Below are 22,243 nucleotides of genomic sequence, written 5' to 3'. Positions count from 1 at the left end.
AGACAAGACAAGACAAGACAAGACAAGACAAGACAAGACCAGACCAGACCAGACCAGACCAGACCAGACAGACTTACTTGACATCGTTGACTGGTTGTCCAGTAAAAAGTGCTGACCACCGAGCCCAATTCTTCTTCAGTTCTTTCTGCTTTTTTCTCTGTGAATGACGAGAAATTAAAATGTAAACAAAATAGTTTATCTTTGGTGCAACATAACTGGCAGTTTAGGATGACCTTACAATTATTATGATAAAGATGCATGCAAATACCTCGTCCCAAAAAAAGAAAGGAAAAACAGTTAAACAAGCTGAGCGATTGTTTCTAGTTACGTTTGTCAGACATGAAATCAGTTGTGAAACTACTTATGCTGTTGGCATAACTTGGGTTACAAAGTTGTTTCTCTGGAAGGATCCTCTGGAAGGAGATCGTGTGGTGGAGGGATTATAGTTGGAAATACTGTACTTTAAAAATCTGGTCCCACCAAGCAAGGAAGTTTTAAAGGATTTATACAAATTTATTTTGACATTTCATTGTATTTTGCACCAGAATGTTACATTAAAATTTACTTGATTTTCAGGAACTGTTTGATCTTGTAAAAATATAGAGAATTTCATTACAGACACTGAACACAAAGAAAAACTTTAAAGTGTCAATTTCAAGGTTATTATAGCAATGGAGGAGGAGAACAGAGCAAGAGGAGGAGTGGGAGGAGGAGCAGGAGGGGAAGGAGGAGGGATGATCTGGAGGAGGAGCAGGAAGAGGAGGAGGAGGAGGAGCAGGAGATGGCATGCTTTTTAATGCTAATGCTAAGCTAGTTAGCTTAGCAGAGTAGCATGTGAGATAAGACCAGAGTCCAGGTCAGGGACACCTGGGGAGTATCCTTTGTGATTTTCAGGCGAATAACATTTAAAGGGGCCAGAAACCGCGATTGGGCCGACCCCGACGGGCCAGGGATCGAGGTCCCGTCCAACGCTGCTTGCAGCTTTAACTTCGCTTGTGTTCACCATTTCATCATAAATTTTTAAGTGGAGGCATTTCTTATATCTTGTTCGGAATGAACAAGATTTAGTAATATTTGTGTGATCATGTAATCACAATTTCGAAACCACTTGGTTCTAAACAGATTTCTCTCACCTGGACCCCATCTGTCACAATCATCTTTTTGCCCCACCGAGGTTAGACAATACCTTCGCTTTGTGGAAAAGACCTGTGCTCGTATTCACGAAGCGTCTCAGAGTCTCTCAGAGAGCTCCTAACTTTCCTAGCAAGGAATCTTAGCTTAAAAGTGATTCAGGAAGTGTCTAAGAGTAACTCTGAGCGAGGAGTTGACGGGAACTTTTATCTTAGTGAGGAGGAGTGGTTGACCCCGTTGCTATGTATGATGCAGTCTGCTGAAAGCTGATTGGTTGTCAGAGAAAGGAAGACAGAACAAAGCACTCTGTGTTCTTTGTAATAAATGGAGAGTAAAATTAACCCATCAAATATCTTCTGCTGTATTAAAAATGTGCAATCACAAAAATTACTTTGTCAATGATGATGAAACTTAGAAAATCTTATTTAATTTGTACACAGCTTAAAAATGATTGAACTTGCCTCGTTCACATGCTGATTATTATATTGATGTGATTATTGTTACCCTTTCTGTCCACGCTGGTTATTTTTACCACTTAATGTATTCAATATTAATGGTGGACGCGGACGCAGGCGTCACCAATTCCTGTGATTTACGACCAATGTTGGGCTGTGAAAGGACCGTAATGGTCAAACTGATCACTCTGCTGACCGAGGGTTGGGACAGACCCCAGTCATCACCAGTACACCGCTGCAGCTTCCCTGTGGCCAGGCATCGCAGTGTTGTGATCACCTTCATATCGGGCATTATTGCATTGATTCGCTGTGTGGGAGAAATAAGCTCATCCCTGATGAGGTTGAGGACAAAGGTTTTTATTGAGGTGTGTGGGTTTTATGTTGTTTAGGCTATAAACAGTGAGTCACAGCTGGCAACCCTGGTGCTGACCGGCGTGGTGTCCATGTTTATGTCTAACAACAGTGTCTTCTAGGCTCTTGGGCCTGAACCCGTTGGGTCCCATCACGTTTACACGGCAGTCTGATGGAGGTTGCCTTTAAAATGTAATAATGGGTTCAGCAGTTTTCTGAACCCTCTCAGAGGCACTATTCTTAAATCTTCAACTGAACCCAACGCCTATTCAGCCATCTTTGGAATAGTGCCAACAGACCAGCGGATTATGAATAAAGTTTAAGATATTGCATAGAGGACAGCTATCAAAAGTGAAACTATCAGTTTTATTTGCCTGTGACTGTTTTTAGAGTTGTGCAAATATTGTCAATTTAGAAAGGACAAATTCCCCAATAAAATAAAAAAACAAAAAAAACAAGTTGCACTTTTATTATATAAAGTTTAGACTAAACAGGTACAATTCAGTGTTAATTATTAGTATCATACAGAAGTTTTAAGACTATTTTCTATACAGCACTAGTCTTTAAGTAAAACTTCCTTGATATTAGGTTGTAAATCATCCCACTAAAAAATACATAAATAAAATTGAAACTCACCTCATGAGGGCAGAACATGGTTTCAAATACATCCTTCACCAGCAGTTCCTTTAGGTTCTCTGTCAAATTCAGATAAAAATGGTCAAAACTGAAAGATGGTCAATTTATTTCCCCATATCACATTTTTATGTTTAAACACGTTTATCAGATTCACTCACTGCTTTATCTGAACCTGTGATTGCATAGCAAGAGTGTTTTGGGGAAAACCTGCTCTGCTGAGGAGGGACGACACTTTGGATGGTGTGGTTCTTCTATCAAGGAATACGGCCAAGTTTAGTACACCTTCAAATCGTCAACTATCTAGAGTCCAGATCAGGAGTCCCGACCGGGAGTCAAAAAGACAGTTGGGCACTTGGTCGAGTGCATACCTTCGCCAAAGCCACATTTGTCACCATGGAAACCAATTGATTACAAGGTTAATTGAGCCACCACACCATGGCTTCCATCATTTGTCATGGTTGTTTGAATCTCTTCATGTTGTCACTGTTTTACACTGATGTACAAACATTTTACAATTTCCATTTGACCTCCCCTGACCTTTGACCCCAACCGCTAACCAGGGTAATGACATCACTGCACCATGTGGCATGTCAGAGGATAGGGAATTAAAACAGAACATTTTGGCATTGTTTTGACATCAATCAGATTAAAACTGACCACGTTAGGACGTAAATATTTTTTTTTTTACATTTTGACCTAGAATTTCACCTTTGACCCAATAGCTCTCAAACTTTAATGGAATCATTCATGGATGAAGACAAATCATCCCCGAAAATTTCATGAAATTCAAGTCGTTTTTTGTGAAACGTTGGTAAATGACATACAAACCAATAAATAAATGCACATCGACAAAAACATAACCTTCGCTCAAGATTCTCTCTCTATCCCCCGAGAATCAGTGATCATCATGGGGGTCATTTTATGTATGTATGTATGTATGTATGTATATATGTAAGAGCGATGATGATGATAGACACAAAGGAATGAAAAACAGGACAGTGTTGTTGGTTTTTCTGAGTTTGCATGATCAGCAAGTTGATTTCACCATTAATTTATGGATAATTTGCCTTTATCTTTGCAACATAAACATAAGTCTTTTTGGCGATGGTCAGTATGAGTAATAAAAAAAAGTTCAAAATGATAGGACAGATGTACGTTTGTTGAAGTATGCCGCAAACAGGGGTATGGATATGTGTGTGTGTATGGTCCAATCTCCCTCAATCTTTACACGTTACATGAGTCCACATCTGATCACAGTATTATTATTATTATTATTATTTTACTTTCTCGTACTACACAACCTGCTGCATTTCTGATGGCCTAAACCAGCTCAAACCATTGTAAACATTTCCACACACTTCAGAAGTGGGGAAACATTTCATATTTGATGGTCATTGCGCATGTGTCTGACAACATGGCTCAATAGCGCCCCCATTGTTTTGGCATTTGAAACACCTACTACGGGCAACACGTTTTACACGTTTCCAAGAAATATGTTAGATATATGCAGCACGTCACGCCACACAAAAGTGTCTTAACACCCATACTCCTAACCCAACAGGAGGTCCGCCATTTTGCGTTATGCGTGAAACAACAATCCTCCTGAGGGGGAAATCCTAGAGATCTGAAATCTGGCCTTCATGATGAAAACACATCAAAATAAAATGATAATCTCAAATGGCGTGGTCATGGCGCTCCAATGAATATCTGATGGTTCGCCATGAAACAGGGAGCGATGTGTAACTCTGCTCTACATGCTGCAATCTGCCTGAAACTTCACACGCCATCACAGTGCTGCCATGAACACATCCATATGCTGAAGTTCATTCATGGTCATGGTGCCACCTATTGGTCAGAGGAAGTTTTCAGGAATTATATTTTCACATCCCATGGCCTTAGACTTTGTGATCTGGTCCTTGACATTGTTTGGGATATGAAGCACATCAAGACACACAAAGTCTAAAACTAACAGGAAGTCTGCCATTTCGCCTTAACTGTCAAATTCTCTGTTAAATGTTGAACTCCTCCTACACTATTTGGTTGTAGTGATTTATTTTTCTAGCCATCAAAATATGTCCCTTGGGAAAGATTATCACATTATCAAATGTTGTTCCTGCTTGTGGAAAAATGTGGCGGAAGCATAAAATGAGTTCATGTCACTTTATTCAGGTAATCACACTCACCTCCTGTGTTGATGAAGGTCTGATGAAGTATGAAGTGAACAATTCGGATCCTGAAAGAAGAATATGAAGTTTAATTGTTGCTGATCTCCTGCCCCCATTACACTGAAATCAATGTGGTAATAAAATTGTGGCAGAGAGGTGAGGCAGCGCACCCAGGGTTGGGGAGTAATGGACTACATGTAATGGCGTTACGTAATTAGGATGCAAATTTTTTTTAACTGTAATCCATCACAGTACATAAAAAAGAGGCTGTTAACCTCTCTGCACAATGCAAATGATGCCTCCCAGCCGACAAAGTGCTGTCAACATCTAACCTGATGAAACATCTCCAGGAAACAACCTGCTCACTTGTTCTGATACACACCTGGACTCTGTCAACTCGTTTTATTAGCTCGCTAACCTGTCAGTAACCTGCCAGTACAATTACTAGTGTGGATGGTAGTAAGCCATTCCCAATACGTTTAGAAGATCTCATGTCTTAAGTATTAATTGGGGCTAAACGCGCCATAATTAATTTTTTTAAGTGTGCTCATTGACTCAGTAGCGGGTCCAGTGGGTTGTTCAGTTATGATCAATCAGTGATTTATGCTGCCAGATACAGCCTCTCAAACATTTATATTTAGTCTGGAAAAAAAAACAAACAACATTAAAACCAACGAATGAGAGAGAGAGAGAGAGAGAGAGAGAGAGAGAGAGAGAGAGAGAGAGAGAGAGAGAGAGAGAGAGAGAGAGAGAGAGAGAGAGAGAGAGAGAGAGACAGAGAGAGAGAGAGAGAGAGAGAGAGAGAGAGCAATCTTATACACAGCAATTTGTGTATGCTGTGTATAAGATTTGTCAATACACTGAGCAGATGACGCATTCTATTCTTTCTTGTCTTTAGTTTTTATGTTTGCTGGTGGAGTAATCCAAAAGTAACTAAAAGTACTCTGGTACGTTACTTTTTTTATATTAGTACTTAGAGTAAGTTACTGATTCCTTTTTTTGACAGGTAACTTGTAATTGAAACGGATTACCTGATGCCCATCAGGTGCTTAATCACCTCTGCCCATAAAGGAGGAGCCGCCCAGAGACTCAGGGTGCATCCAAATAGTCCCTCCTGTCTCCTTTCCTATCTACTTTTCCTTAACCCCGTGGATGACGTCACAGGGTTAAGGAAAGGTGTTAGGAGGCTTCCTAAAGGCTTTAGGGAAAGGAGATCACGTTGTGACCGTCGGACTGCACTTTCAGTAGGTGACTTAATAATCTGATGGCGGCGCAGGTTAGTGACATCAGCCATGGTGAAAAAACTATAAATGGACTACAAAAAGCGCATTTCCAACACTTTCCCCTGTGTCTTTAACTACTGCTATAATCTCAAATATCACAGGTTAGAATTGAAATGAAAGGGAAAGAGGCTCCAGGCTGCAAGGAACAAAAGTGAAACGGCTGCCAGGTGAATAAATAACCAATGCAAACTGAGAATAGGCTGCTAAAAAAGTTTGTTTTAAAACATCCACATAACATTCATAGTTGGGATATGGGTTTTACATTATTTAATGTTGTTTAGGGCATATTATTGCATTGGGAATCTAACATGATCATTGTTGAGTCATTGTGAGTTTCCCTGAACGGTTGGGTGAGTGGGTCCCTTTAAATGTTGTCACCGCAAAGAATTGTGGGGCAGCATAATTTCGTCACCTTTGGTAAAGGATGCGGCAGTGTTTCCTATGCTCAATGGGGTTATAAAGGAAGCTTGAGTCTCCTTTCCTTAGTTTATAGAGAATTCAATCATTCCTTATCATGGCCGCCACTCAAGCACTTCCGGGGGTTAAAGAAAAAGAGATGGGAAAAGAGATAGGAGGGACTATTCAGACGCACCCTCAGAGTGACAGGCGGAGACACAGACACAGGAGGACAGCCTGAAGAGGTTGTGTGTCTGTGTGTGTTTTCTGTTTGTTTTCATTTAATTTAATAAAAGAATGGTGCCCCTGTGGGTGGACCCGAGGGTGGCAAGCTTCACTGCCGCACTGGCTTCTTGTCAGGCCTACAGAGCATGGAGGAGTGCCCCGGCAGCAGCGGCCATCTAGAAGACAGCAGAGGACATGTTGGCTCAGCTGCTCATTGACACCACCCGGCTGCAGTGGGAGCAGGCTGAGCAGGACCAGCAGCTGATAGAGGCGCTCCTGCTGCAAAAGGGGAGGCAGGGCCACCTGCTAGAGTTGCTGCTGTCCCGGTGGGGGGGGGGGGGGGGTGCGCTGGAGGACCATTCTAACCCCGTGCTGGTGGTGGCGTCCCGTTACCCGGAAGGGCAGGAGGTGTGGGCAGCGAGTGCGGCATGGTCGTTCCCTGCACCATAGAGGAGAGCCATCTGGTCCCGGCTCCGGCTCCGGCTCCGGCTCCGGCTCCGGCTCCGGTTCCGGCTCCAGTCCTGGCTCATCGGAAAAAGGCAGGTCCTCGACAGGACGGCACGGAGGCGCTCCCGGTGCACACCAGGCAGGAGTCCAGCCAACGGGCGGAGGTGGTGGCAGAGTCCAGGAAGGCGGAGACAAGCCAGAGGGCGGCGGCGGAGGCTGAGTCCTGGAGGGCAGAGACGAGCCAGAGGGCGGAGGCCGAGCCCTGGAGGGCAGTTTCGAGCCAGAGGGCGGAGGCCGAGCCCTGGAGGGCAGTTTCGAGCCAGAGGGCGGAGGCCGAGCCCTGGAGGGCAGTTTCGAGCCAGAGGGCGGAGGCGACAGCCGAGTCCAGGAGGGTGGAGACGAGCCGGTGGGCGGAGGCAACGGCCGAGTCCAGGAAGGTGGAGTCAAGCCAGTGAGCAGAGACGACGGCCAAGTCCAGGAGGGCGGGGACAAGACCGGGGGCCAAAATCTGGCAGTGGGGATATGTGGCAGAGAGGTGAGGCAGCGCACCTGATTCACATCAGGTGCGCTGCCTCACCTCTCTAGGCAGCTCCAGACACAGAGGTGACAGGCGGAGCCACAGACACAGAAGGAGAGCCTGAAAGATGCCGTGTGTCTGTGTGTGTTTTGAGTTCATTTTCAAACACAATTGCCACAATAATGCTTTTTTATTTTGCAATATCGCTGTAAAAATACTGACATACAGAAAGTTTGGTAACTAGCAGAGCTAAGTTTAGAATAACTGCACAAATTGGAATTTCCATAGAAGGAATGGAATCCTGGTGTGTGTGTGTGTGTGTGTGTGTGTGTGTGTGTGTGTGTGTGTGTGTGTGTGTGTGTGTGTGTGTGTGTGTGTGTGTGTGTGTGTGTGTGTGTGTGTGTGTGTGTGTGTGTGTGTGTGTGTGTGTGTGTGTGTGTGTGTGTGTGTGTGACAGAGAAAGAGACCTGTTCGCTTGAGTTACTTCTCCGTTATGGTCTCCACACCAGTTGCACGAGTCAGAGACCTTCAGCAGGTACTGGTAGTTGTCAAACATCTCTTGGGGAGCTCGCAAGCCGAAGAACACTTTGTCTTCATGTGTGATTCTCTGACAACCAACAGACATGTCAGTAGGTAATTGCTCAATTGTTATTACACAATGATTTTAACTTGGATTGGTTTGAAGAAACTTACTGTGATTTTGATGTTTTTCTTTTCTAACTGCTGGAGGAAAGCGTTCTGTCTCTGAGCCTTCTGGTCCTGGTCGTCATCAAGCTTCTCAGCCACCAGTACGTAGTCGTATGTCCTCTGGGGAAGCTGCCCAAGGATAAAGCAAAGAAAACACATGATAGGTACTCTATTTTCCAGTGGATATGTCTCACTCATGGATAAGTCACATTTGTTTTCCATGTCGAGATGTAACTGCACCATTGATTAAACAAGAAACCAAAAATATTCCTATCAGTGCCAACAATGTAGTCCTACAAATGACTGTGGTGCCACAGCGCCGCTTGCTGGTATGAATGAAGTACAGTGCAGAAAAATGTTCCTTCAAGAGCCTTCAGTCCGAATTCAGGGCAAAGAAACCCATAGTTACAAATAAATCTGGTGTCACCAAGAGCAAAATCTAACTGTAATTTTATGTATGTATGTATGTATGTATGTATGTATGTATGTATGTATGTATGTATGTATGTATGTATGTATGTATGTATGTATGCGGGTGCGGTCTGTGAAGCCTGGCCCTCAGTCATCGGACATCATGGGATTGGGAGGATGAACGAGAATGGTCAAAGACTCCTCGAGCTGTGCTCCTTCCACAACCTCGTAGTAACAAACACCTTTTTTGAACACAAGGACCGACTTAAAGTACTCTGGTGTCATCCAAGATCCAAACACTGGCACCAACTGGACATGATCCTAACCAGGAAGAGAGACCTGAACAACGTAAAGAACACGCAAGATGCACCACTCCAAGACCAAGAGTCTTCCACGCATCAATGCCAGCCGAGTCATTTAGATTAATGTCACTGGTTGTACTTGTAAATGACGCGTACCATGCGCGGTAGTTCTCAGGTCTATCATCAAACTGGTACAGCCCTGAGTTTGTGAGATCTCGTCTGGCTAAATACTGCGCCAAGGGGTCTATGGCAGCAGTCTGCTTACGTGGAGAAAAAGGCGGAGCATGCACATTAAAATGTCTGGGGGTATAAGCCTGGATGTTTTGATACGTGTCTCTGTCTGATTTTGTATCATATGTCCTTTTATTCTCCTTTTTCACTTTAGTTACAATAGCCTTGTATGTATACTCGTTTTCGTCACAGTCTCTTTGTGACAATGTCTCATGTATTTCAGGCTCATACTTATGGCTGTTGTGTGATTGGTTTTCAACTTGATCAAGAGGAGGAAGAGAACTTTGTTTTTGAGCATTTTGAGCTTGGACATAATCACGAGCCCCCGGCGAGCTCAGTTGGTAGAGCATGAGACTGACAATCTCAAGGTAGAGGGTTCATGTCCCACGCCGGGCGTCACCTTCCCGTGGGCTCACCACCTGCAGGAAAGGTTCTTAATTGGTGCAATGTGATCTGGGTGACGGTCCTTGGACTGCCACCCCCCGTGACCCGGATAAGCGGGAGACAATGGATGGATGGATGGACAAAATCAGGAGTATGTTGCATTTTGTCTTCCTGCTCTTCATCTTTCACTTCATCATATAATTGTAAGTCTGTCATTTCCAAAACTTGAGCTTCACGTGCTGCCGCATCAGCTTCACACTGAACCTTTAATGTCTCAATAAAATTATATGTTTTGATCATTCTTATTGAGCGGTTTGTGAATAACAAATTAATTTGTTTCAGAATTATTTGTTATTTCTTGTAGGATTATTTATCATTCGAGTTAAAGTAAAATAGTTAGCTATTTGTTTGAGATTTTCAAATTCTTTTGTCAGACCAATTAACATTAAAATCCCCTATTAAAATAATTTCTTTGGTTGCGTCACAGTGATTAAGGAGAAGTTCAAGCTATTCGAAAAAAAAACTACTTTTGCACTCGGTTTTCGATATATACATACTATATTAAAAGACATTGCAGGAGAGAGTGATATACTGTATGTACCCTGACACATTCCAAAGTAATTTCACTGGGTAATTCAATCATTGTGCATTTAAGAGTGCTCTTAACATACATTAACACTCCACCTCCCCTTCCTTGGTCTCTGTCCTTTCTGAATACATTATACCCAGGCATGTTAATAACAGCCTCAGGTGAGCAACGAGATAGCCATGTCTCTGTGAGTCCCCCTGAAAAACCATATTTGAACCACACAGCATTTAGGCATCATACTTCTTATATCAAGATGACCAACCAAATAGTCCCTTCAGTTTAGACAGGTGCCGAAACCCGGGATCCTTCTTGGTTTTAAATAATTCTGATGTTCGGCTTTAATTTTAGAAATCCTCTTTCTTCCACCCAACGACAAGGAGCTCCTAATTTAAGGTAAGCAGAAAACTTTTTCTAAATTTCTGCCAGACCTAAGTCTGTCTGTCGTTTGGGTGGACAGAGGAGGTCACATGTAATGTTGAATCACAATTACACACATAGGGCTGGAAAATAAGCGTCTGAAAACTAGAATCATTTGGCTAAATCAGGACTCCCGTACAAGCGGAGGGTGCCATAAATTTTTAGGAAATCCTGTTCAGGGAACAGGTTGGTCTGGGACCGCCGGTGTAGGACGCCGAAGATAGTCAGGGACTATACGCGTTTGGAACGCGAAGGGTCTGGGACCCTAGGTAGTCAGGGACTCGCCTTGAATGAGATAAATAAGAAAAGGATCCGAAGAAAGAAGTGAAATGAAATCAGCATCTCCATAAAGCTTGTCAGGAGAAGGAAGCATTAGGTGCTCTGAAGTTTCCTGCTAGACGGCTGCGTTGACTGTGGACTTCATAAAACCCAGTGGAGCGACAGCAGCAGAGGACATGGCAGCACAAATCATCACAGACTGAGGAAACTTCACACTGGACTTCAAGCAACCTGGATTCTGAGCCTCTCCACTCTTCCTCCAGACTCTGGGACCTTGATTTACAAATAATATGCAAAATTTACTTCCATCTGAAAACAACAGTCCAGTTCTTTTTCTCCACAGTCCAGGTAAGACGCTTCTGATGTTGTCTCTTGTTCAGGAGTGTCTCGACATGAGGAATGCGACATTTGTACCCCATGTCTAGGATTGGTCTGTACATTCTGGCTCCTGATGTCCTGACTCCAGCCTCAGTCCACTCCTTGTGAAGCTCCCAGTGTTGCCAGATCACATTGACAGTTTCCAGCCCAATCATGTCTTAGAACCCGCCCGTTCTAATAAAAACCAGCCCAAACCACGGAGTTGCCAGACACCTGCGCAAACCCACAAAATCATAACACATGCAAAATAAAACACACCCAGAGCTTCATATCTGCATCAAATAACCACAATTGAATGATAGATAAATAGGTTTTTGCAAATTACAACCAACAAGAGTGCAGTAAATCAACCATAGGCTACACAAACTGCAAAATGAACCATCCTGGCGCCAGGCCCTGATTAGTAATAATTCCACCTGCATGTAAAAATGTGCACTTTTAAGCCATGTAGGACTCATGTATTTCATTATTTACATCACAAATGACCTGTATGAGGACTAGATGCAAAACAATTTCAAACAAAGTTAAATTACGCACATGCAGAGCGCATCTCTCTCCCTCCCTGTCTCCCTCCCTCCCTCTCTCTCTCCCTCCCTCCCTCCCTCCCTTCTCTCTTTTTCTTCTCCTCTCCGCTTTCCACACCTGTGGTGCTGAAAGACGCACAACGACCTGGCCGCACAGCAGCTGATTGGGTTTTTAATTCAATGAGCAAATGCCACAGAATAAGCAGGCTACAGTTACCAAAATCAGTCCCAGAGCAAATGAGCTGATGTGACATAACTATCATCTTAACTTTACGCAGAATCAGCGTCTTTCCATTAACTTCAACAATGTTGAGAACTTGAAGAACTATTTATAGTCACTGGAAGCCAGAACAGCTGGCTAATACATGGATGAATCAAATCATTTAGGATATATTCAATTATTTATTTAGGCTACTTATTAGGGTGAGAGAGAGAGAGAGAGAGAGAGAGAGAGAGAGAGAGAGAGAGAGAGAGAGAGAGGCTGTTTTCACAATATTAAAAACTCACTAATTGTGGACAAAAGCAGCCCAAATTTTAATAACCGGCCCAATGTATTTTTTCCCCGCCTGACATAAACAAAAACAGCCCAATTGGGCAGAAAACCGCCAAATCTGGCAACACTGGAAGCTCCCCCAAATTCTTGAATGCATTTTGCTTGACAATCCTCTCAAGGTTGTGGTCATTCCTTTTGCTGGTGCACCTTTTCCTCCCACACTTTTTCCTTCCACTCAACTTTCTCTGAACATGCTTGGATCCAGCACTCTGTGGACAACCAGCTTCTTTACCAAGGACCTTTTGTGGCTGAGCCTCCTTGTGGCGGGTGTCAATGACTGTCTCCTGGACATCTGTCAAGTCAGCAGTCTTCCCCATGATTGTGTCGCCTCCTGACCTGGACTGAGACCATTTAAAGGCTCAGGAAACCTTTGCAGGTGTTTTAGGTTAATTAGCTGATGAGGGTGAGACACCATTACTTTCCAAAACGGAACTTTTCCACAACATTCAAAGTTTCTGAAGCACTGAACTTTGAGCTTTCACCGTCTGTAGAAATAAAGGCTTGAAATATTTCACTCAGCTTATATCATATATGGGTTTGACTTTCTGGAATGAGTGACAAAACATATTGAACATTTTCATGATATTCTATTGTTTTGGTTGTACCTATAGTTATAACTTCAGGGGAAAGTTACAGTTAAAAACTCAAAGTCCACACCACCCAAACAACACCACCCAGACAACACCATCCGTGGTGTGAAATTATGGAATAATCTATGTACAGTGATTAAACAATTACCAAATTTAATATAGTTTCAAAAATGTATAAAGAGCTCATTCTGGCAGGGTACGGGGTTTTGCCATGAGAACAAGGGATCGTGGGCTATGGTGTTTGCTGCGTGGTCAATTGGTGGAGGGGAAATAATTTCTCTGTAAAAATCGTCACTGTTTTTGTTATTTGGGTGTAGGAAAAAAACAACAATGATGTAAATTAAGAAAAATAAAAAATATATATTTTGTGTGATTTCCAATGATAAAGATGTAAAGGGGTAGGATGAAAGAAATCACACTTCTTCCTACTCCCTTTGTGAACGTGTAGCGCACGTATTGTCAAATTGGAGTGTGTGTCGAGTGATCTCTGGCTCATTCATTTGGATATTTGGACGTGTTGAACTATTCAAGCTTGTGCCTTCACCCACGTGTTATTCAGCCATTTAGCCTGTAGCGACCGTCTCAGTGAATTAGTGTCGCTTCCACAGGTTTTATACCGTTGGAAATTTTGAGTGCATTTTCATCTAAAAGACTGACGGACCAGACGGGGTGAGGAGAAAAAAAATGTTGGACCAAGAATAATGGACTGTGATTGGACCAGGAGCCGGAGACCAGGTTTAGCCCAGAAGATGCCAGATGTGACGGAGTACAGTGCCTTAAGCAGAGAAGGAGCCCGATCGGTATTTGTACAAAATACCAGGTATTTGCAACACTTGTTAAAAAATACTTGCGTAAACTTCAATCAGTTCAGATCCATTTCATTACTCTGTGGCAGATTGGAACATGCAGAGGTCAGGAGAAAACCTTACAGATGAGTGTCTCCAAATTCCGCCGGTAGCCTACTACCGAGTTCGGATTCACGTAAAATCAAACTGTACCACGTTTCGGTGAGGAATAGGAGTACATGGAGTTAGTTTTAATTTGAACATTATTTAGAAAAAACACTGCATAGTTGTAGTTCAGGGTTTTTCATGTTGAAGAAATTTGTGAAACAACTGCGATATTACAATACAAGCAGTTGTTTGTTTTGATATAGTTGTTAAAGTTTACATGTTGAGAAATATGTTCAATTGAAAATGTTTGAGATTATTAAACAAATGAACATTTATTACCATATAAACACACAAAAGTACTGACAATTGGCACCGCTGAGTACTTGTCTTGATTCCCAGGTACCGAGGATCGGTACCGTATCAGTTAAGATGTGGAAGGTTCCCATCCCTATGTGGGCGATCGTGGCTCAGTGGTAGAGTCGGTCGTCCAATAACCGAAAAGCCAGGTTGGCAGTTCGAATCCCACTCTATCAAAACAGTCTACCATTGCCTGGTATGAATGGTGAATTGATGTTGGTCGGAGGGGCCGTTGGCGCAAAATGGCAGCCACGCCTCTATCAGCATGCCCCAGGGCAGCTGTGGTATCACTGGTGGGACTGGTGGGACTGGTGGGACTGGTGTTAATGAGTAATGGTCTCTGTACGCGCTTTGTGTCAGCTCAAAAAAATCGCTATATAAATCCAAGCCATTATTATCGTACTATACACTTTTGTGTACATTGTATGCAAGCAATTTTCAGATGTGTATCTCCTATTTTATATATTTTTTGTTTTGGAAATAAAAATTTGGGCAAGGTTCTTGTGTGTCATCACTTTCACTGTTTTCATTGTCCCCAAACGACTGTGGAGTCTTTTTTTATGAATGAACCACGTGTGACCTTTTACCTTTCATTGGAAATCAGCTGGAAACGTCCCTGATGTCCAATGGTTTATCTGTTGTGGCTTGTCCAGTGATCTCGTCACATTTCATCAACAATGGTGAACTAAAATGCTAATAAACTGCAAACAAACCTGAAGCCAAACAGAGACTTGGTGCCGACTTGACAGTTTGTCAGAAAGCGCTGTTGGGATTTACAGTTGGTCATGAGCATTAAATTACTGTATGTAATAGATTACTGAAAGTAATGAATCACTGGAAATAACTTAGAAAATATTGTTGATTACTCATTAACAATTCCGAAAGCAATTGATTACTTAGTTTGTCATCTTAAATGGTGCTTGGCTGCATATTTGCTGCTGCTGTTTGGAGGAGGAATCTGGACTGAGTCACTGTTACGGGAGCTGCAGCATGGAGCAGCATGGAGCAGCATGGAGCAGCATGGAGCAGCATGGAGCAGCATGGAGCAGCATGGAGCAGCACGGAGTAGTATGGAGCAGCACGGAGCAGCACGGAGCAGTATGGAGCAGCACGGAGCAGCATGGAGCAGCATGGAGCAGCATGCAGCATGGAGCAGCATGGAGCAGCATGGAGCAGCATGGAGCAGCACGGAGCAGCACGGAGCAGCATGGAGCAGCGTTTGAGCGTTGTCAGAGCCACGTCAGAGTGGAGAATCACCACAAGCACGTGTGTCCAGTGCAAGGAGGTAGGAGGAGGAGGTAGTGCTACACAATAAATGGCTATATAGAAATTTGTGTGCACTTGTCTCATCAGAAATAGGTGCAATTCCCATGCATTGGTTGTGGGTCACAAACAATCCTTTGTCATTGACTCTGTACTGAACTTTTGGCTGCCATAAACTTATGTTTACTTCCTGGTTGCCATCGGTGACGTCGGAGCGTCGTCTGACGTCACCATTAACTCTGGCGTGTCCACCACTGACGGCGGGAAATAAAGACGGAAAATCGGGTGGTTGAACTGACTGCTAAAGCGCGTGCTGCTGAATGTGAAAGGCAGCCAACAGACAGAAAGGCTGAGCTGAGTCCAGCAGAACAAAATCAGCGGGGAAATGCATAAAAACTTGTTGGATTTTATGTCACCTGATGAAAGAGAAAAACATGAAACTTTGTTCAAGGCAAAAACGTTGTCCAACAAGGGCTGTATTTCTGAGGTACAGCTGGAGGTGTCAAACAACGAAGGTATTAACACGATAAAAATGACGAGGTTGATCCAAATGACAGCATTTCCAATGTTGTGAGTATAAAACCCAGCACCTCTTCTGCTTCAATAAGAGCACCCGCTTTAACTCAGCTTATTGAAACATTGGCACGCTACACTGCCCCCTGGTGTTCCGACAAGGTGCAGACTAGGGATGAGCATCGAAAACTGGTTCTGACTGAGAACCGGTTCCAATTGATCAATTCCATCTGAATCGTAAACCTTATATGTGTTCGATTCTTCTTAACGATTCATTTCCAGCACGACGTCAAGTCGCGTTGCGGTACGTTGCATTACGTCACACTGTGCGACGCAGACCTCCTTCAACCAGGAGAAAACATGGAGGAAGAAGGTCTAAAGTGGGAGACGATAAACATCAAAATAATACGATACGTTAATACATGTTCCACTCACCCTGTCCTGAATCCACAGAGTCCACAGCCTCTCGCCTCACAGCCACAAGGTCCAAGGTAAAACAAAAAAAGGTCTCGGTGCAAATCCCGGCAGGAGCCTTTCTGTGTGGAGTTTTCATGTTCTCTCCGTGTTCTCTCCTACTAATGAGGGACTTTTAATAAATGAACTCTGCCGTCAATCTGTCCCGTGTAGTGAACATCTGCTCCAACGAGCCGACAGCGTAGACATATGCTAGTAGATCTTCTAATATGTGTGAGCCCCTAGTTATCACAGTATAAAACGCTCTACTAGAGTATCTCTACTGTGTTGACATACACAATTTATTAGAGGTCTACTACTGTATGTCTATGTATTAGATCATTCTGTGTTGAAAATCCCTTCACAAAAAGCACCAACACAATATGAAAACAGCATTCCCTGCAGACCGCGAGAACTCGTTCCTCCTGCTACGTCACTTCCTCATTCCTCTCCAGGCTCCGACCTCCCAGAGAGGGTTCGCTTGTCAACAGCGCACAATTTGAAAAAGTGTAAATTCCAGAAGGCATCCGATGAAGGAAAATACACATTTGACTGTTCTTTTTTAAAGGAAAAATTATAATTCAAGTTTCATCTTAGGAAAAAATTGAATTGTTCCTTTTGGTGCAGAAGATTGTATAACTACCTTTTGTCCCCTCAAAACGATACTCAGGAATTGTTAGAAGAATTGATAAAATCTTATCAATTCCCACCCCTAGTAATCTACCTGTTAATTCTCCTTTATAAAAATAATAATAATATATATATATATAAAAAATAATAATAATAATAATAATAAAAAAAAAAAATAAATCGATAAGAGAATCGATAAAGAATTGAATCGTTAAACGGAATCGAAAATGGAATCGGAAAAATCGTATCAATTCCCATCCCTAGTGCAGACACTCTTCTCCATAACAGGAGAGGAAGAGCTGGACGCTGCGGTTCAGAATGAGAAGGTTTCCACTGTGTCACACAGAACGGAGGCTCACAGCTTTTCCCAGACAGCAGCAGCAACGTTCACGTTGGTCCCCGACCCACTGTTGATGTCACCCACCTATGTTGTTCACAACCTCGCCTGCATTTCAACCATACGCTCTGTGGTGGTGAGTCTGGGTGTCAGTGACATTTTTGCGCGGCTCGGTGCGCTGCATACGTCGGCCAAAATTTCTTAGACGTGGGTGAAACGTGTTGTCCGTTTTAGATGTTACAAATGTGAAACCAAGGTAGGGGGCGCTATGGAGCCAATTTTGCCAGACACATGCGCGCTGAATATAAAATTCAAAATGGCTCGCCAGTTCTGACGTGTGTACATTTTCACGATTAAAGCACGTTTAGCAGCAGTTGGTGCAGTCGCATTAGAAAGTAAAATAATAATATTATCAATACTACTACTACTACCAATTATAATAATAATAATAATAATAATAACCTCTTGCGTTCCAATAGGGTCTCGCTCTGCTCGGGCTCAGACCCTAATAATAATGTGGGGTGTATCAAAGAGGACAAATGTGCAAAAAAGGAAGCACGGTTTTGATTTGAGGAGTTTTACAAAGCTCCACCAGTCATCGTGCTCAGTAGTTACAGTCCGACAGGGAATGTGATTTCTGGACCACCCTGGAAAAAGTCAGTGTGAATGAAAGACGCCCCCTGGTGTGAAAAACACTGTTAACATCGTTGTTTGCTCATTTTGGGTTTTTGTTTTTCTTCTCACTCCTGTAATCATGTTCAAATTTTATGTTTCCCCAAAACAGAATTAATTTGGAAAGTCATACATCAGGGATAACAAATGGCGTTGGAGTCACCTAAAAACCTCCTTTTTAAAAAGAAAACGATTGACCACACTTTAACAGGCACACAACAACAACACATATTGAAAATCAGGACACGTACTTAATACGGACAGTAGTGCAAACGAGTCGCTCAGTGAACCTGAACAAGAAACACACTCAGTGAAATGTTTCCACAGCAGATGTAAGTCTTTTTTTTTTAGTTTCAACTAAGGTCTAACGCAGGGGTGGGCATTCCTGGTCCTCGAGGGCCGCAGTCCTGCATGTTTCCCATGTTTCCCTGCTCAAACACACCTGAGTTGTCATGATGAGGCTCTGCAGGAAGCTTGATAAGGAGCCATTAATTGCTGTCAGCTGTGTTGACTGGAGGACACATAGAAACCGTGTAGGACTGCGGCCCTCCAGGACCAGGAATGCTCACCCCTGGTCTAACGGAATAAAACCCAAATGAACGGATCATAGAAAGATGACTGGACAGAAAGATTCTCAGTGCAACAGACACTGTACACATCCCGTACGCTCACCGACGATGGAGCTTTTTTTGTGATGTGATCATATACTGAGGGGTCAATGAAGATATATTTCACGTTTCATGTCTGCACACCATTATCCATTTGGAACGGAAACCACTTGTGAGGGCAAGAGAGTTGAGCGATTACTCACCATTTGTGGAAGAAGAGGCTCAGCACAGGAACGGCCTTCTGGCCTGTGGCACAACTCAATGTCTTCCTGACACACACAGAATAATCAACTTCACACCACTGAACACTACAACCTTTGATATTTACCTCGGGGATCACAGGGAGGAGTGAGCAATTAATCAATTCAACAACTATTTCACCTAATTCTTAATATGAATATTCAATGTTATATTGTTATTAATGTGTTGGTGTCTGCAGGGATGTTGGGGGGTGTATGTATGTTTTGAGCTGCAGAAACAGAGCATCACTAAAGTTCAATTACATTCTCAATAGAAAATGTGGAATTTTTAAAAAATATAAATCTGAAAGCTAAATAAGCTAAGTTTTAAAAATTGCTGTAAAGAAGTAGCTTTTTAATTCTAATGTCACGATTTGACACAAATAACACTTTGACTTAGTTAGCTCTCTAAATAACATCCAGGCAATTAGTCTGTGGAAAACTGGGAATTCTATCAATCTATCCGTCTCCTAAGCTCCACCAACAGTAACTATTGTATTACCCTTGTTTTCAAGTAACACAATGGTTAATTTAATGTTATTGTCTATTTAGTAGAAGCAACTAATAACTTTACTTTTTAAACATGGCGTGCCCAACATGGCCTATCATCTATCTGATATGAGGAAAATCAGGTGATCGATAAACAAGAGGTATTAACGATCACTGATTTGGAGTAGTACAACACTTTGTTGAACTTTGTTGTATTTCATAAATCCAACCACTGCTTATGTGTGGTCAGCGAGCAGCACATCGATGGTGGAGGAAAATAAATGAGGCTTGTGAATGTTTGGGGGAGACGAACAAAGGAAAGTGGTTTTGAAGTGTGGTGGAGTTGTTGGATAAACATATATTACTACTTAATAGTGAGTTTTGTGTGTGGCCTGTCCGAAGGCCAATGGGAGTAAAGAAAGGGCTGCTTACCTCCATGGCCCGGGGCTCCATGCTGAGGTGAGGTGGGAGTTCTGCTGGCGGTAAAACTAAAGTCCCTCCATCCAAAACAACACACTACCTGGCTTCTCCGAGTCAAACTTTGCTCCTGGATAACTTCCGCATGTTTACAGGTAAGCTGCAGGGCATGCAGGTACGTGCAGGATTGGGTGCGCCCGCTCACCTGTATTGTCTGACGTCACGAGGAACGCTGCGTTCAGAGTCCACAGTAAAGATAGGAAGAGTCACAACTGCTTCTCTGTTCTCTGGTGTCAGTTGGTTGCAGGTTTTGTGGATTATGGCGCCGCGAGGATTCAATTCCATAGTGCGCACGTACAGAAACACAGGTGGAAGCAGCCCAACCTGCTATGGTGACGGCGCACCAAATATATAAATATATATATTTTTCACACCTTCAAAAACAAATGTCCGGGCAGTGCATACAGGATTCCGTGTACAGGTGTGTTTGAAAGCAGGAGGGGACTGTGGGCCGACACACAGCTGTCCAAAAAGAAAGAACCAAAAAAAAAAACTCATTTTGAGAAGTTTGTTGTGGTGAAATTTTATTATTATTCCAAACATAAGTGAGTTAAAACACGTGCTCAAACTTGAATAGAAATGTCAACAGGTTATATGAGGTGACTGGTTTTGTGTGTGTGTGTGTGTGTGTGTGTGTGTGTGTGTGTGTGTGTGTGTGTGTGTGTGTGTGTGTGTGTGTGTGTGTGTGTGTGTGTGTGTGTGTGTGTGTGTGTGCGTGAGTGAGAGAGAGAGGGGAGGGTCAATCAAAATGAATAATCAAAGTGCTGTAGTGAGCAAGGACGGGAGTCGGAGGCGGTGTGTCAAAAGACGGTGCTAAAGCTGGCTGTGTTGATGACATTAAGATGTTCGCTTTACAACGTAGCACACTTTTAACTCCGTGAATTACTCCCAACAGAACAACAGGAAATTACCAACGGTATAAACTGTCCCCCTGGAACTGTGTAACTTAACTTAGGTTCCGTGGGTGACTTATGTAAACTCACTACACTGCTTCTTTATTAACATTTACAATTATTACATTTATTAAAGAGCACAAATGCAAATAAACAAATGCACGTATTTTGATATGTGAAAATTCAGGAAGTTGTGATTATTGTGGTTTGACTATGCCTTCCTTAGTACAAATAAATACACTGAGGACGCAGGGCGCCCCATTAAAGATGGCGGCTGCGCGATACGTCTGCAGCCCATAGACATATACACTAGACGCCTCACCGACTGGCAGGAACATACGTCATTGCGTCCGCCATCTTGGGAGGGGCATTTGTCAGGACTTCAGCAACGATACCCGCATCACTGTTTTGCTTTTGGTTGTACAAACAGACAAAATAAGGACAATGGACAGCGTGGGATTACCTTCCACAGGGAGGAAAAACATATTTATTGTTGTTGTCGTTGTGTTTAGCTCATATAACATTAACTTGGGACATAGATGAGCTGGAGCCGTGGGAAATGCTCTCTATTCCCTGGCTTAAGCTCGCCCTCAAACAACAACAACAATATCAACGTCTATTCGGTTCATCTAACGGAGGCTATTTTAGTTGCAGTGGGTAGAATATTACATTTCAAAAGAAATTAGTTGCTCAGAACCAGTCAGTGTACTGTTCCCCGCCTGTTACAGCAGGAGAACCTCAGCCTGATCCCAGTAGGAAGTTCTGTCGGGTTGTGCTCAAACAGCTGAGCAACATGTCACACCTCACTCCTTTTAGACATACTGACATGTACACAAACTTTTATTATTATTATTATTATATAAACTGATTAGGATAGCAGATCAATTGATTGCACGTTGCACAAGCAGTGAATTAATGTGATAACAGAGGACTCTGAACATGTAAATCTTTTTTTTTTCCCCACTAGGACCTCTCCTATGCACTGCCCACATGTCCTGATGCTTTGACAGCCAGACTCAGTGAAGCCATGGCCGAGGTGGAGAGTCTGAGGAGAGAGAGGAGGAATGAAAAGATGGAGAACGGAGGGCAAAGAGCACAGTGTGTGGTCTTCTGGAGGAACTGAGAGCGAAAAATCTAATAAATGAAGAGCTGAAAGAGAATATGTCATATAATATGTAATAATAGATAAATGTGTCACAATAAATAAATATGTAATGGGTGAATATGTAACAATTATCTTCTATGTAATATTAAAGGTAAATATGTAAAAATATATGAAAGTATAATAGGTAAATATGTTATTGTGTGTAAATATGTTAAAAAAAAATCAAAATTTGTTACACAAAAAAGTTATAACTTGTGCCCTAATGTACATGTTCATTGTACATAAATGTCACATTTTGTGTAAATAAACTCTTTTCCATATATTTGTCATGGCTCCATCATGTTGCTGCTCTAAAAGGAGAGG

At 42.7% G+C, this 22,243-nt stretch overlaps 1 protein-coding gene across 2 annotated transcripts in view; it reads right to left on the bottom strand.

Moving 5' to 3' along the window:
• LOC308126009 (anoctamin-9-like) overlaps window positions 1-19,975 on the bottom strand; it is a 47,324-nt gene extending 27,349 nt beyond the window's left edge. For both annotated transcript variants that reach the window (XR_013936412.1, XM_080490083.1), the window contains exons 1-7: window positions 19,838-19,975; window positions 18,881-18,946; window positions 8,300-8,422; window positions 8,074-8,213; window positions 4,757-4,806; window positions 2,574-2,632; window positions 78-157 (exon numbers count right to left, since the gene is read on the bottom strand). Coding sequence is in view for 1 of the 2 variants with exons in the window: in XM_080490083.1 (XP_080346209.1) it covers window positions 78-157; window positions 2,574-2,632; window positions 4,757-4,806; window positions 8,074-8,213; window positions 8,300-8,422; window positions 18,881-18,946; window positions 19,838-19,858 (539 nt within the window). In the remaining variant the exon portion in view is untranslated. The remainder of the gene's footprint in view (window positions 1-77; window positions 158-2,573; window positions 2,633-4,756; window positions 4,807-8,073; window positions 8,214-8,299; window positions 8,423-18,880; window positions 18,947-19,837) is intronic.
• Between the last annotated feature and the right edge of the window lie 2,268 nt (window positions 19,976-22,243).

Source organism: Lipophrys pholis (assembly GCF_963383615.2).
Source record: "Lipophrys pholis genome assembly, chromosome: 2".
In the NCBI taxonomy this organism is placed as follows: domain Eukaryota; kingdom Metazoa; phylum Chordata; class Actinopteri; order Blenniiformes; family Blenniidae; genus Lipophrys; species Lipophrys pholis.
Note: the sequence above shows the minus strand (reverse complement) of the source record. Positions and strands in the feature narration are given on the sequence as shown.